At 35.8% G+C, this 13,508-nt stretch overlaps 1 protein-coding gene across 1 annotated transcript in view; it reads left to right on the top strand.

Moving 5' to 3' along the window:
• Window positions 1-49: 49 nt before the first annotated feature.
• Window positions 50-13,508, top strand: part of LOC136041588 (T-complex protein 1 subunit zeta-like) — a 53,775-nt gene continuing 40,316 nt past the window's right edge. The window contains exons 1-2 of the mRNA XM_065726284.1: window positions 50-288; window positions 12,101-12,299. Coding sequence (XP_065582356.1) covers window positions 152-288; window positions 12,101-12,299 — 336 coding nt within the window. The 5' untranslated portion in view covers window positions 50-151. The remainder of the gene's footprint in view (window positions 289-12,100; window positions 12,300-13,508) is intronic.

Consider the following 13,508-nt stretch of genomic DNA (forward strand, 5'->3'; position numbering starts at 1 on the left):
TAACTTTATCTAACAGCATCTACGTAAATTTTAAATATAATATTAGATGGCAGTATAAAATTTCCAATAAAACAGCAACAAACGGCAAAGGAAGCAAGGTTACAAATCAGAATAAGGCTTTGATATTTTGCATTATTGAAGATTATTGAAAATGGCTGCTATCAACATGTTGAATCCTAAAGCTGAACTTGCTAGAGCAAGTCAAGCGCTAGCAGTGAACATCTCAGCTGCTAAAGGAATTCAAGACGTTATGAAAACCAATCTTGGCCCAAAAGGAACAATGAAAATGTATGAATTGGGTTTGCAAAATTGAATAGCCTATAGGTTTATTAAATATCAGTAGGTTAGTTCTGTGTTATTGCGGGTTGTATTTTTTATGGGCATTGTAATAAGGTTTGTTAGCAAAAATAGTAATAAGCTGTGCTATATTTAAGATAGGGTAAATACTTCATGGTTCCATTCCATCTTAAATTGCAGCTTATAGTAATCTAAGGATTTTATCTAGTTTAGTGACTTCTTTCTATCTTGGAAAGGGGTTAGATTAGGAAAATGAAACTTTCAGGGACAGGTCCACAGGCTAAAGCATATCCTGGGAAGGTATTTTAAAGTACCCACCTCCACTCCTTCTCCCTCTAGAGGGCCCTGAAATCTGTCTACATGACAGGTCTATATTTATTGAAATTTTGACAAAGTAACATTTTACTTCAATTTTCAGTTAGCCTACCAGTTGCTTTTTCTCTGCCTTTAGTTCTGAAAATACAATTCCTGTTATTTGAGTAGAATTCTGAGCCATATATATTTCTCCTTGTAGAGCTCTAGAGTTTATGATTTGAGTTGTATTAAGGATTCTTTAGTGACCAGATGCACTGTCCTGATCCATAGCCTCCCAGTTGAGTATAAACTCCCTAGAGGACCACTCAGCATCTAGTTTTCATTTAAAGATGTCTACAGATTCAGCAGGAACTTTTCTTCAGAGAGTTTATTCCAACTGTTGACAATTCTTGAGGGAAATAATTGAGTATGGATTCTGGATAAGGTAGGCTACTTAACAAGTTTCAACTGATAGCCTCTAGTTCTTGAGTTAAGACAAACACTGGGAAATAATGCTGAGAGTGTACTAGCCCTTATAGGTTATAACTTATATATTATAACTTATAGGTTAAAATGGTATCACCTCTGTTTCTCCTGTATGCAAGAGTCAAGAGTTTCAGCTTTGCTAGTCTTGCAGGGTAGGTAAGTTCCTGCATGCCAGATGTCAATTTGATGATATGTCTCCACACATCATCCAATACTTTTGTGTCTTTTTTTACAAAATGAGGAGAGGCCAGAGACATTCCAAGTTCAAGGTGAGGATGCACAATTATACAAAAGACTCATGACTTGAGAGGAACAAGTGGAAAGATTATGCTTAATCCTCTCCATAATTGAAAAAGTACCAGCAGCAGACTTCTTAGCATGAGTGCTGAATTTTAATTCATTATCTATAGTGATTCCAAGATCTTGCTCAGTATTTACAGAGGGAAGTGAGTATTTACCTGAGAGAAAATAAGAGCAACAAGGGTTTGCTTTGCCAATGTGAATGCAGACTACTTTATCAAATAAAGTTGAAGAACTACAGTCATTGATGTCAGTGCATAAGCCTCATGTTGTTGTTATTACTGAATCTTTGCCTAAGAATTGTGCACATCCAGAAGCATATTTTCAACAGGTTGAAGGTTATACTTTATTAGTGAATACTAACTATAAATGTGGAATTTTTGTTTATGTTCATTTGTTGCTTAAGTACACAGAAGTAAATGATCCTTTAGCACTGAGTATTAGTGAATGTTTGGTGGTTGATGTAAAATTTCCTAGGTCTACAAATAGTATTAGAATTGTTGCAGTGTATAGAAGTCCTAGTGTTAATGAGCTATCTCCAAATAATAATGCAAATTTATTACAGTATCTTCACAATGTTTCAACCGCTAGTTCAAGGGTATTAGTGGTGGGTGATTTTAACCTACCTTCTATTGATTGGAAAAGTCAAATAACCTTGCTTTTTGATCAATCATTTGAGCATCATTTCCTTCAAAAATTGCAGGACATGTACCTATGCCAGCATGTTCAGGAGCCTACACGATTTTGGGATGATTTGAATCCTTCTGTCCTTGACTTGGTAATAACAAAATCTCCTGATGATGTTAGAAATATTGAAATTCTACCTCCATTAGGAAAAAGTGATCACACTGTTCTTGAACTGTCATTAAAATCTTCAGGTGATGATCCTACTCCTCAAAAACAGACTCTTAAATATAATTACACTAAAGGCAATTATGAGTCTTTCCAAAATTTCATTTTATCACTATGTATCACGGAACAGTTGAGGGAAAATAAATACAATGTTAATGAAGTATTTGAGCTGATTCATGAGGCTTTGGTAGTGGGTCAAAACAAATTTATTCCAACTATAGCTTATAGTTGGCTCTATAAAAATAGGCAAACTCTTCCTCAAGAAATTCTACAAGCTATTAGCAAAAAAAATTATTGGTGGCTTGAGTATATTAAAATAAGAAGCACTGAGTCATGGATAAGATATAAAAGAGCAAGAAATAGAGCAACTAGGCTTCTTTGGTCAAATTGTGAGGCACTTGAATCTTCTGTCATTGCATCAGCTCAAAGTTGCCCAAAAAGGCTTTGGAAATATCTAAGAAAAACCCAGACATCACAGTCCCCATCCTCAACTTCATTCACTGACCCTGAAACACAGACAAATATAGACAATGATAATGATAAAGCTGAACATTTTCATAAACTTTTTTTATCTGTTTTTACACGACCTCACAATGAAACTCCTATTGATCCTAATTTTTCTACCAATTTCACAATAGATTTTGATGATTCTGACTTTGGTATCAACAAGTTTTTGAGGTCTTGAAGCATCTTGACACAAATAAATCACCAGATATTCATGAATTTTCAAACCATATGATCCAAGAGCTTGCAACAATACTCACTGAACCACTGACACATTTATATAATCTGTGTCTGGCATCTGGTACTTGCCCTTTGGCATGGAAAAAAGCAATAATTAAACCACTGTATAAAAGTGGCACAAAAACGCAATTTAAAAACTATAGACCAATATCAAACACTTCAATTTTTTCCAGAGTTATGGAAAAACTAATTGTCAAGAGAATACAAAATTATTTTGAATCAAATCTTCTTTGGCATCCATCTCAACACAGATTCCGTAAAAAACGTTCATGTAATACACAGCTTTTGGAAGTAATTACTGACTTCCATAGGATGGCAGATGAAGGTCTCAGGTTTGATTGCATCTATATAGATTTTTCTAAGGCATTTGATAAAATTTCCATTCCGCTTTTACTTCAAAAGTGTGAGGTACATCACCTTGGTGCCAGAACGTTGAATTGGATTGGTGATTATCTAACAGGCAGGACACAGAAAGTGATTGTGGGTGATGCTTTGTCCTCTGCTGAGATAGTTTTAAGTGGCGTTCCACAAGGTAGTTGCCTTGGTCCAGTACTTTTCTGCCTTTTCATCAATGACTTGCCTCTTGTTGTCCACCATTCCACAATTAAAATGTTTGCAGATGATGTAAAGCTCTATTGCTCCTTGACAAATTCAGATGAAGCTTTGTTGCTTCAAAAAGACTTGGATGCAGTGCACAATTGGTGTAATGCTAACTCCATGTTTGTCAACGAAAATAAGTGTAGGGTTGTCCATTACTTCGGCAAAGTAGAACATTCAATCCTACCTGTTGAAAATGTTGGTGGTACAATATCAATGAATTTATATTTTAAATACTATTTCCAGTCATCACTGGTAATTTCTTTATAATATTAAGTTGAAAGGAAATTTAAAAACTTACTCATCCATTAATGCTAATATCCACTTTTACTTTCAAGTTTTAACTAGCCAGCTGTTTGAACAAAACAAGTGTCTGATTTTGCTTACACATAATAGTACCTGTAGAGGAAAGCAAATTAGTCCATGAGCCCTGTGGGCAGTGGGGCAAGGTCTGTATTCTGATTGGTTGAATTACTAGTTAATGTTTATGACCTACTTTTTGTTTACTCTTTCAAGCTGAATAATTATTCAATAAATATAGAATACAAACCTTGCCCTGCTCCACATGGCTCCTGGACTAATTTGCTTTGCTCTATAGGTAATGTTACCTGTAAGCAAAATTGGACATTGCACTGTCTACCTTTCTAAATAGACTAGCAATTTCCAGAGTTGAGACTATCATCTATTCCCCATTTTGAGTCTTTCTTTGTTACTGGTAAGAAATTGCAAAATTATGCAAACATGTTACAAAACAAAGTTTGACATTTTTTCATCATCAACAACTAAAGCAAATGCATCATTAACCAAACAACTGTTGGAACTGAAGGAGCAAATTTAATCTCAAACTGAAAAACTATATAATCTCCATTCTGTCAGAAGGTATTTCTTCAAATCAACAGAACATAAATGTAATATTTAACTAATTGTTTGGATTCATGGGCTAGTTTAAACTTGTTAGTGGATATTATCATTAATCGATGTGTAAGTTTTTTTTCATTATCTTTCAATTTACTTTTATACAGAAATTACCAGTGATGACTGGAAATAGTATTTAGAATATAATTTCATTCACATTGTACAACTCCAACATTTCCCTTGGCTTCAAAACCCTGCTCACTTTATGCATTTTTAGTTTGTTGAAGGGGGATTTTACAAAGCTAAAAAATGGATGCACTTCTAGAATTAGCATTTCTAAGTGCTATAGTTTGGAAACTATGCTGCTTTGCAGCACAGTTTCCACTTTAGACAGCTTGTGATGAAACTAAAGCTTTACCAGAAAGAATACAACTACCAGGGTCACCAAATAGCTGAAAACATTGGAATTATATATAAAGAAAATCAAGGATCCTGAGTAGGGATTCTCTCAAGCCTGTCAGCATGTAATTTGATTGCAAGGTCTACCAGGAAACAACTATAATATTCTGGAAACTGCTTAAAAATAGCCTACTTATATCATTCCTAAGTGTGCTTTGATTTAAATAGTCATGAAGACCACACTGCCTTTCCATAACAAACAAACCTAACTTAGAAACAATAGGGAAATTTTCTCAAGATAGTGGAATTAAATTCAGTGAATATTTCAGCCCTGTGTCCAAGGGCTGTCTTCACACTACTACATATATATATATATATATATATATATATATATATATATATATATATATATATATATATATATATATATGTAGCATCCTGCTGGGCATGCTTGCTTATTAGTTTAGTGTTGCTTTTGTTATGTGCTTATATTGTTGTAGAATCCTGCTGAGATTGCTTGCTTATTATCTTAGCGTTGCTTTTGTTATGTGCTTATGATGTTATATTTACAGGTGCTTGGGTCATAATAAAGAGCTAAATCAACTTGAGACTTAGGAATTTTACATGGTGTCAGAAGAGGGATCTTGAACAGCAAAGATGGATGGAGTAACCCCTCCAGCAATTAACTGGGAATCTGAAAATCTTGATGAAGAATGGTCAAAGTTTGAAGAATATGCAAGACTTTTGTTTCTAGGCCCTCTCTCTGGTAAATCGGAGTAGATTCAGTGTGCTTATCTACTTATATGGATTGGTGAAAAAGGAAGAGACATCTTTAAAACTTTTGACATTGAAGTAGACAATGCAAATAAAATCGAGCCTTACCTTCTGAAATTTCGTGAGTATGCTGCTCCAAAGAAGAACAAAATATTTGCCAGATATATCTTCCAGAAACGTGACCAGCATGATGGAGAGACGCTTGAGAAATACATCACAGAACTGAAGTTGCTAGTCAAGCCATGTGAATACCATGATCCAAAAGAGATGACCAGAGACAAAATTGTCTGCAGAATCAGAAATCCAAGAATACAAGAGAAACTTCTAGCTGACGGCAACAGCCTAACACTTGAAAGAGCAGTAGAAGTTTGTAGGATCTATGAGACAACCCAAGCACAGCTGAAATCATTTGACAACAATTCCCACCATCCCCCAATCAAACAGGAAGTGGATGTAGTATACCGGAAACATCCAAAACCAGCAGACGCAAGATCAAGAGCAAAAGGCACAGAGTGCTACTTCTGTGGAGGAATCTATGGCCCTGGACACAGCTGTCCTGCCAAAGGGAAAACATGCTCAAAGTGCAGAAAATTAAACCACTTTGCAAAAGTATGCTGCAGCAAAGTTGTGAATGCTATCAAAAATGACGAACAGAGCCAAATAGCAGAAACTGCTGAAGAAGATGAAATACTGCTATATGTTGTACAGCAAGATGGGAGTAAGGATGAGGCGTTTGTTCCACTGAAGATCAACAATCAGACTACTGTAAGCTTCAAAATTGATACCGGTGCTCAGGCAAACATCATACCAAAGCACTACTTTGATCTCCTTGCTCCAAAGCCACTCATACAGCTAACAAAGCAAAAACTCACCAGTTACTGTGGCTCAACGATCCCAACTGCTGGAACCTGCCTCCTGTCATGCAGCTATAATGGAGCCCCTGAACAGAAACATAGGTTTTCCATAGCTGGAGGAAATTCTGTTCCTATCCTTTGATTCAAGTCTAGCAAAAACATGAACCTGGTGAAACTTGTCCTTAATATAGATGCCCTAGATGACAGCAAGTCAACGCCAGATTTGGAGCCACTCCTTGAACAGTACAAAGAGTTGTTCTCTGGCATTGGGAAAATACAAGGCAAGTGCAAGATTCACCTCAAGGAAGGAGTTGTGCTGACAGCATATCCTGCCAGAAAAGTGCCTATTGCAATGCGTGAGAAATTAAAACCAAGAGCTGAACAGATTGGAAAGCTTGGGGATAATAGAAAAGGTGGAAGAGCCTATGGAATGGGTCAACTCGATGGTGCTAGTTGAAAAGAAGGATGGCGGTGTGAGACTTTGTATTGATCCAGTAGACCTGAACAAAGCCATCAAGTGCCCTCATTACCCAATCCCGACTTTTGAAGATGCAATTGCTGATTTGAGCGGTGCAAAATATTTCTCAAAGCTTGATGCTACCTCAGGGTACTGGTCGCTTGTGCTCTCAAAATCAGCTTCAGACCTCACAACCTTTAATGCAATTTATGGCAGATACCATTGGAGGAGATATCCCTTTGGGCTGATATCTGCCCAGGACGAGTTCCAGCGGAAGATGGAAGAGATATTTCAAGGTCTTAAAATACTTGTTGATGACCTACTTATCTATCGAGCCACACGAGAAGAGCACAACAGAAGACTTGCGGACGTGCTAGAAATAGCTAGACAGAAGGGGGTGAAATTTAATAGATCAAAGTGCCAGATTGCAGTCCAGTCAGTCTGCTACTTCGGCCACATCATCAGCAATGCTCGCATCAAACCAGACCCCAAGAAACTCTGTGCTATCAACGAGATGCCTACTCCAAAATTGAAGGAGGAACTGCAGACTCTCCTTGGAATGCTAAACTTTCTCTCAAGGTACATCCCAAACCTGGCAACACAGAACCAACCATTAAGGGATCTGATTAAAGGTAACAAGTTCAAATGGAAAGAGCTCCACACTACATGTCTCAACCAGCTCAAAGAGTCCATAGTAACCAACCTGGCTTTCTTTGACAGCTCCAGCCCAACCCTTGAGCTCAAAGTTGATGCCTCAAAACATGGAATAGGGGCACAAATATCCGCAAATGGCAAAATCTTTGCTTACGCATCAAGATCGCTGAGTAAATCCGAACAGAACTACTCACAGATAGAGAAGGAACTTTTTGCCATAGTCTATGGCTGCCGTCATTATCACCACTACCTATACGGAGGGAAAGTACAAGTCATCACGGATCATTGACCACTCAAATCTATACTAATCAAACCCCTCGATACAGCACCACCAAGGATTCAACGCCTGATGATGTACATACAGGGAAATCCCTGTTGCAGATGCACTCTCAAGACTACATCTTCCAGACATTGATGAAGAATTACACAAAGAGATTGAAATCTTTGTACATTCATTTGTAAAATCTATACCTGCCACGGGCAGCAGACTGGAGGAGATCAAACAGGAGACCTTGACAGATCACGAAATCCAAGCGCTGAAGAGGGTCATCTTGGAGGGATGGCCTGACAACAAGAGACAATGCCCAAACACCATAGTCCAATACTGGAGTATTCGCCAAGATCTCTCAACACATGATGACCTGATCTTCAAAGGTTCAAGAATTGTCATTCCTACCAGTCTACAAGACAACGTCTTAAAGGGACTACATTCCGCTCATTTGGGCACTGAAAAAACCAAGCAAAGAGCCCGAATGATCATTTACTGGCCAGGTATTGGAAAAGACATTGAAAGGTTTATCCAAAGATGTGATGCCTGCACTCACACGATGTCAAACAATCAAAAAGAGCCAATGATTCCCACGCCAATCCCGTCACTACCATGGCAGCATGTGGGATGTGATTTGTTTGAATGGAATGGGAAGCAGTATGCAATAACAGTCAACTATTACAGCCGCTATTTTGAGGTGGACAACCTAACCTCCACCACCACTTCTCATGTGGTCACAAAACTCAAAGGACACTTTGCTCGCCATAGAATGCCAGCAATTCTCACTTCTGATAACGGGCAACAGTTCAGTTCCAGCGAATTCAGGCTATTCACAGAAAACTGGGGCATTGAACATCAGACGTCTAGCCCTTATCACCCCACAGCAAACGGGCTCGTTGAGAAATGCGTGCAAACCTGTAAGAGAATCTTGAACAAGTCCAAGATTAGTGGACAGGACCCATACATCAGTATCCTAGAATACCGGAACACGCCCGTAGACGGTATGGCAGCACCAGCCCAGCTGCTCATGAGCTGACAGCTGCAATCAGTCCTCCCTGTCACGCAGAAGCATCTAGAGAAGAACATTGTGTCCAAAGCAAGCTTTCAGACACACAGAGAGAAATCAAGAGTGTGACAGAAGGAGTACTACAACAGGACTGCTAAATCCCCACCCAAAATTCAGGTAGGGTCAAGAGTGAGTGTCCAAATGATACCCAGCAGTCCTTGGAAGAGAGGAACCATTGTCGATGTGTGCCCGCAGCCGCGATCCTACATGATTTCTACTGACGACGGATCAACACTCCGACGCAACACGGTCAGACTCTCCCATAGGAATTCAGACAAAGCAATCCACTCAAAACCAGACTACCAAAATGTAGAAACCACCCAACCATCCGAGCTGGTACCCAAAGTCAGCCCGGTTGAGCGTCCAGCCTCACCCAGCCTGGCAGCCCCCCCCCCCAAACACAATGAAAATATTGTCAATGCCCCTACTAGCGCTGTAACACAGCAACAAACAAGACCAATCCCGGACAGAGCCGGAATGACGCAAATAAGATCGGGTAGAACAATAATCAAACCCACCAGGTTAAACTTATAGAGACAATAGCATGCTCAGAAGAAGGAAGATGTAGCATTCTGATGGGCACGCTTGCTTATTAGTTTAGTGTTGCTTTTGTTATGTGCTTATATTGTTGTAGCATCCTGTTGAGATTGCTTGCTTATCAGCTTAGTGTTGCTTTTGTTATGTGCTTATGTTGTTATATTTACAGGTGCTTGGGTCATAATAAAGAGCCAAATCAACTTGAGACTTAGGAATTCTACTATATATATATATATATATATATATATATATATATATATATATATATATATATATATATATATATATATATATATATATATATATATATATATATATATATATATAAATTTCTCATGGTCTGAAATTATCAACTGGAGGTGCAAAGTGGTGTTTTCTGCCATTTTGTGTGGCGAAACATATTTCTGCCTGAAGAGGGTCAAACTGCTTGGAAATTCAATTATAAGATACACAACTAAATTTCTCATGGTCTGAAATTATCAACTGGAGGTGCAAAGTGGCGTTTGCTGTCACTTTTTTGGCGCATTTAGTTTTTGTGTTAAAAAAAAAATTCAAGCTTCTCTGTTTCAAACAGTTTGTGGTAATGTATTGTATGTAAGGAGTAACTCAGCCCAATACTAACCAAAATTCTAAAAAAAAGAATTTAATAACAATAAATACATCAAAGAATTACCTTTTTATTGGGATTCCAAGTATATAAAACTCATTAGGTTTAATGTTAAACATAGAAATCTACAAGCCTGAGAATATTTACCTGGTTTTAAATAAAGGGGAAACACCCACATAAAGTCAAGCAATCTTAATGAAAATTACACCATCAGATTCAGCATATGAGAAAACCCTATTGTTGAGTTTCAAGCTCCTATCCACCAAAAATGTAGAATTATGTATTTTTTGCCAGATGAAAGATCATGGATGCATTTTTACTTATTCTATATATATATATATACATATATATATATATATATATATATATATATATATATATATATATATATATATATATATATATATATATATATATATATATGTATATATATATATATATATGTATATATATATATATATATATATATATATATATATATATATATATATATATATATATATATATATATATATATATATATATATATATATATATATAGGGTCCTAGAGGATTGGAGAGGACTCGTTGAAATTGAAATTAAAATTTCTTTTTAAAAGTACATTTTTTAAGTAACTGCAAAGATTGGAGGGCAACCAGTCCCCCTCCCATGCTCCTTTCCCTCAAAGATATCCAGTCAAATTTTGATACATCCATTTGGTTCAGCATAGTAAAAGGTACAATTACTATGTCTCTGCAGATGATATGACAGCCCTCCCCCCACAAGCCCTGGGGAAAGGGCTGAAAGCTATACAGTTTGCCCATTGTTTATATATAGTATTTGATATTGGTAAATATACATAAATTGTTTGGGAAAGGGGAGTTTCTGAGGGAATAAACAACTAAGAGAGATAAAACTCCACAAAAAAACCCCCCAAACAAGACTACGACCAGTAGAGAGGAAAGACTAAAACAACGCGGATATTTCGCCTGTATCCAAACTAGGCGTCTTCAGCACAAGATAAAAAGAAAAAACACTAAACTAAAAACAAATAAAACCACCACTAATAATAATAAATACAATTGTTGCTACTGATCCACGTAGGGAAAAGAAGCTATTTGAGTTACTTCAATGAGAACATCAAAGCAACTTGAGTTGCTTTTTTTTGTGGAGTTTTATCTCTCTTTGTTGTTTATTGTCATGTCTGGCCAGTTTGGCTTAAGAACTTTGATTTGTTTCTGAGGGAGGAATTTTGTGGGTTGGGGGATTTTTGGAGGTATTATTCCACAGAGGAAAATGATTTACCTGCATGATTTGAAAATTGATTAAAAACTTCAAAAAAGAAAGCTGTTTTTTAACTAAAAGTAAGGAGCAACATTAAAACTTAAAACAAGCAGAAGTTATTCCATATATGAGGGGGTTGCTCTCCTCTCAATCCATTGCTCTTTACAATAAAGTTGGATTGGAATGGGCCATTTGATTGGAATAAGAACTTTTCTGAAAGAAAAGAGTTCTCCTCAAGAGTTTGAGGAGAAGGGCAACACTCTTCATATAGTGAATTATTTATGTTCATTTTGATTTTTAATGTTGCTCCTTACTTTTAGTTGGAAAAAATTTGTTTTTATGTAATTTATAAAAGAAATATGTTTTTGTCACAATTTGTTGTTGCTTTTATGGTAACATAATATTACTTGTACAAGGTTCTAATCATTTTCATACTCTTGCGAATATGTCTAGTAAGATGGATCAAAAGTTTCCTGAGAAAGTAGTGGGTATAGTCAAGAAGTGTGCTTTTATGCCAAAAAGATTAGAAATGCAGTAGACAGTCCTTTACAATTATCTAAGAGGAGCTTGCCTTACCACTACCCTCCTCCTGTCTCCTCCCACTACTCTCCTTCTGTCTCCTCCCACTACATGCAGGAATTTATTTCGTCAAATATTAACCAGGTTTTGTGTATGAGAAACACAAATAGATTAAATTAGGGAGGGGAGTGTCTTACCTTAAGACTAAGTTTTTTTTTTATATTAATAGACATGCTTTTAGAAAGTACTATTAAAAAACGTTTTTTATATTTTCAGGCTTGTTTCTGGTGCAGGTGATATCAAGATTACCAAAGATGGCAATGTTCTTTTGCATGAAATGCAAATCCAGCATCCAACTGCTTCACTTATTGCCAGAGCATCAACTGTACAAGATGATATTTTTGGAGATGGTACAACCTCTACTGTTCTTCTAATTGGTGAACTTCTTAAACAAGCCGAACTTTTTATTTCAGAGGTTTGAAATTTTTACATTACTACTTAACAGAGTAACCTGAACTAAAGTTACCCCTTTTCAAGTTTTTTTCCCTTCTATTAATATACTTGTCATCATTATTTATTGTAACTATAGTTGCACACTGGTCTGATGCTTAAGAGAGAAAAGGTTTTCTTCTGGGAGTACTGGTCAAGCACACTTAGAAATAGGAATATTTTCACTTTCTCTTTGATGGGGGGGGGGGGTGTCTACTGGTCAACTTGAAATGAGCAGCCCATTTCCTCCTGTATCCAATTATGACAACTATTGTTTAATTTGGTTCTCCTTTTATAATGCTCATTTCAAGTTTGCCTCTTACTTATTCATAATTTTTATCAGATCTTTGGAATGCTAATTTTGGTGTTTTATATATATATATATATATATATATATATATATATATATATATATATATATATATATATATATATATATATATCTACATGTGTATTCTACACATTTTTTATAGGAGTAATACCATTGAAAAACTGGTCATCCTGATTTACGTTATTGCCATTAGAGGATTTGATTATAAACTTTTTTAATTTGTGTGGCAAAACTATTTAGAATTGATTGGGTGGTCTTGTCTTAACTTGTAGAGCTTGTATAAGAGATCCAAATAAATGACAGAAGACTAAAAGCCTACATCTACTTTCTCTGAAATCTTATAAAAACCTTGTTTATGTATTTGTGCTCTTTCCCCCCTTTAAAAAAATTAGTGCTGTGTATGTTATTTCAAGAGCATTGGTGCATTTATTAATTTATAAGTATTTATGATTTGTATATTATTTAAAACCTAGAAGTTATTTAATACAGTAATGTTCAATCGACAATTTGGATGGTTCAATTACTTTCATTTTGTTTTATTTGTTGATAGTTCAAAAATTTTCTCAATTTTAACATAAGTAGAATGATACTTAACTTCTTCTATAATAGATGCTGATTTTTAATACAAGTCAATTATATATTGTTTTGCTATTTGTTTTATATGGATTAATATTTATTTCATAGAAATTATGTACATCATATTATATATATACTTATAATTATATACGTTATGTACCTCTAATTATATTTTTATACATATTATGTAGGCCTATGTTTAATTATTTATTATTTATAAATTTATTATTGTGTTTAATATAAATTAGATAATGCCCAACCCACACCATAGTCACACCTGTTGATAAA

Source organism: Artemia franciscana, unplaced genomic scaffold (assembly GCF_032884065.1).
Source record: "Artemia franciscana unplaced genomic scaffold, ASM3288406v1 PGA_scaffold_30, whole genome shotgun sequence".
Taxonomy (NCBI): domain Eukaryota; kingdom Metazoa; phylum Arthropoda; class Branchiopoda; order Anostraca; family Artemiidae; genus Artemia; species Artemia franciscana.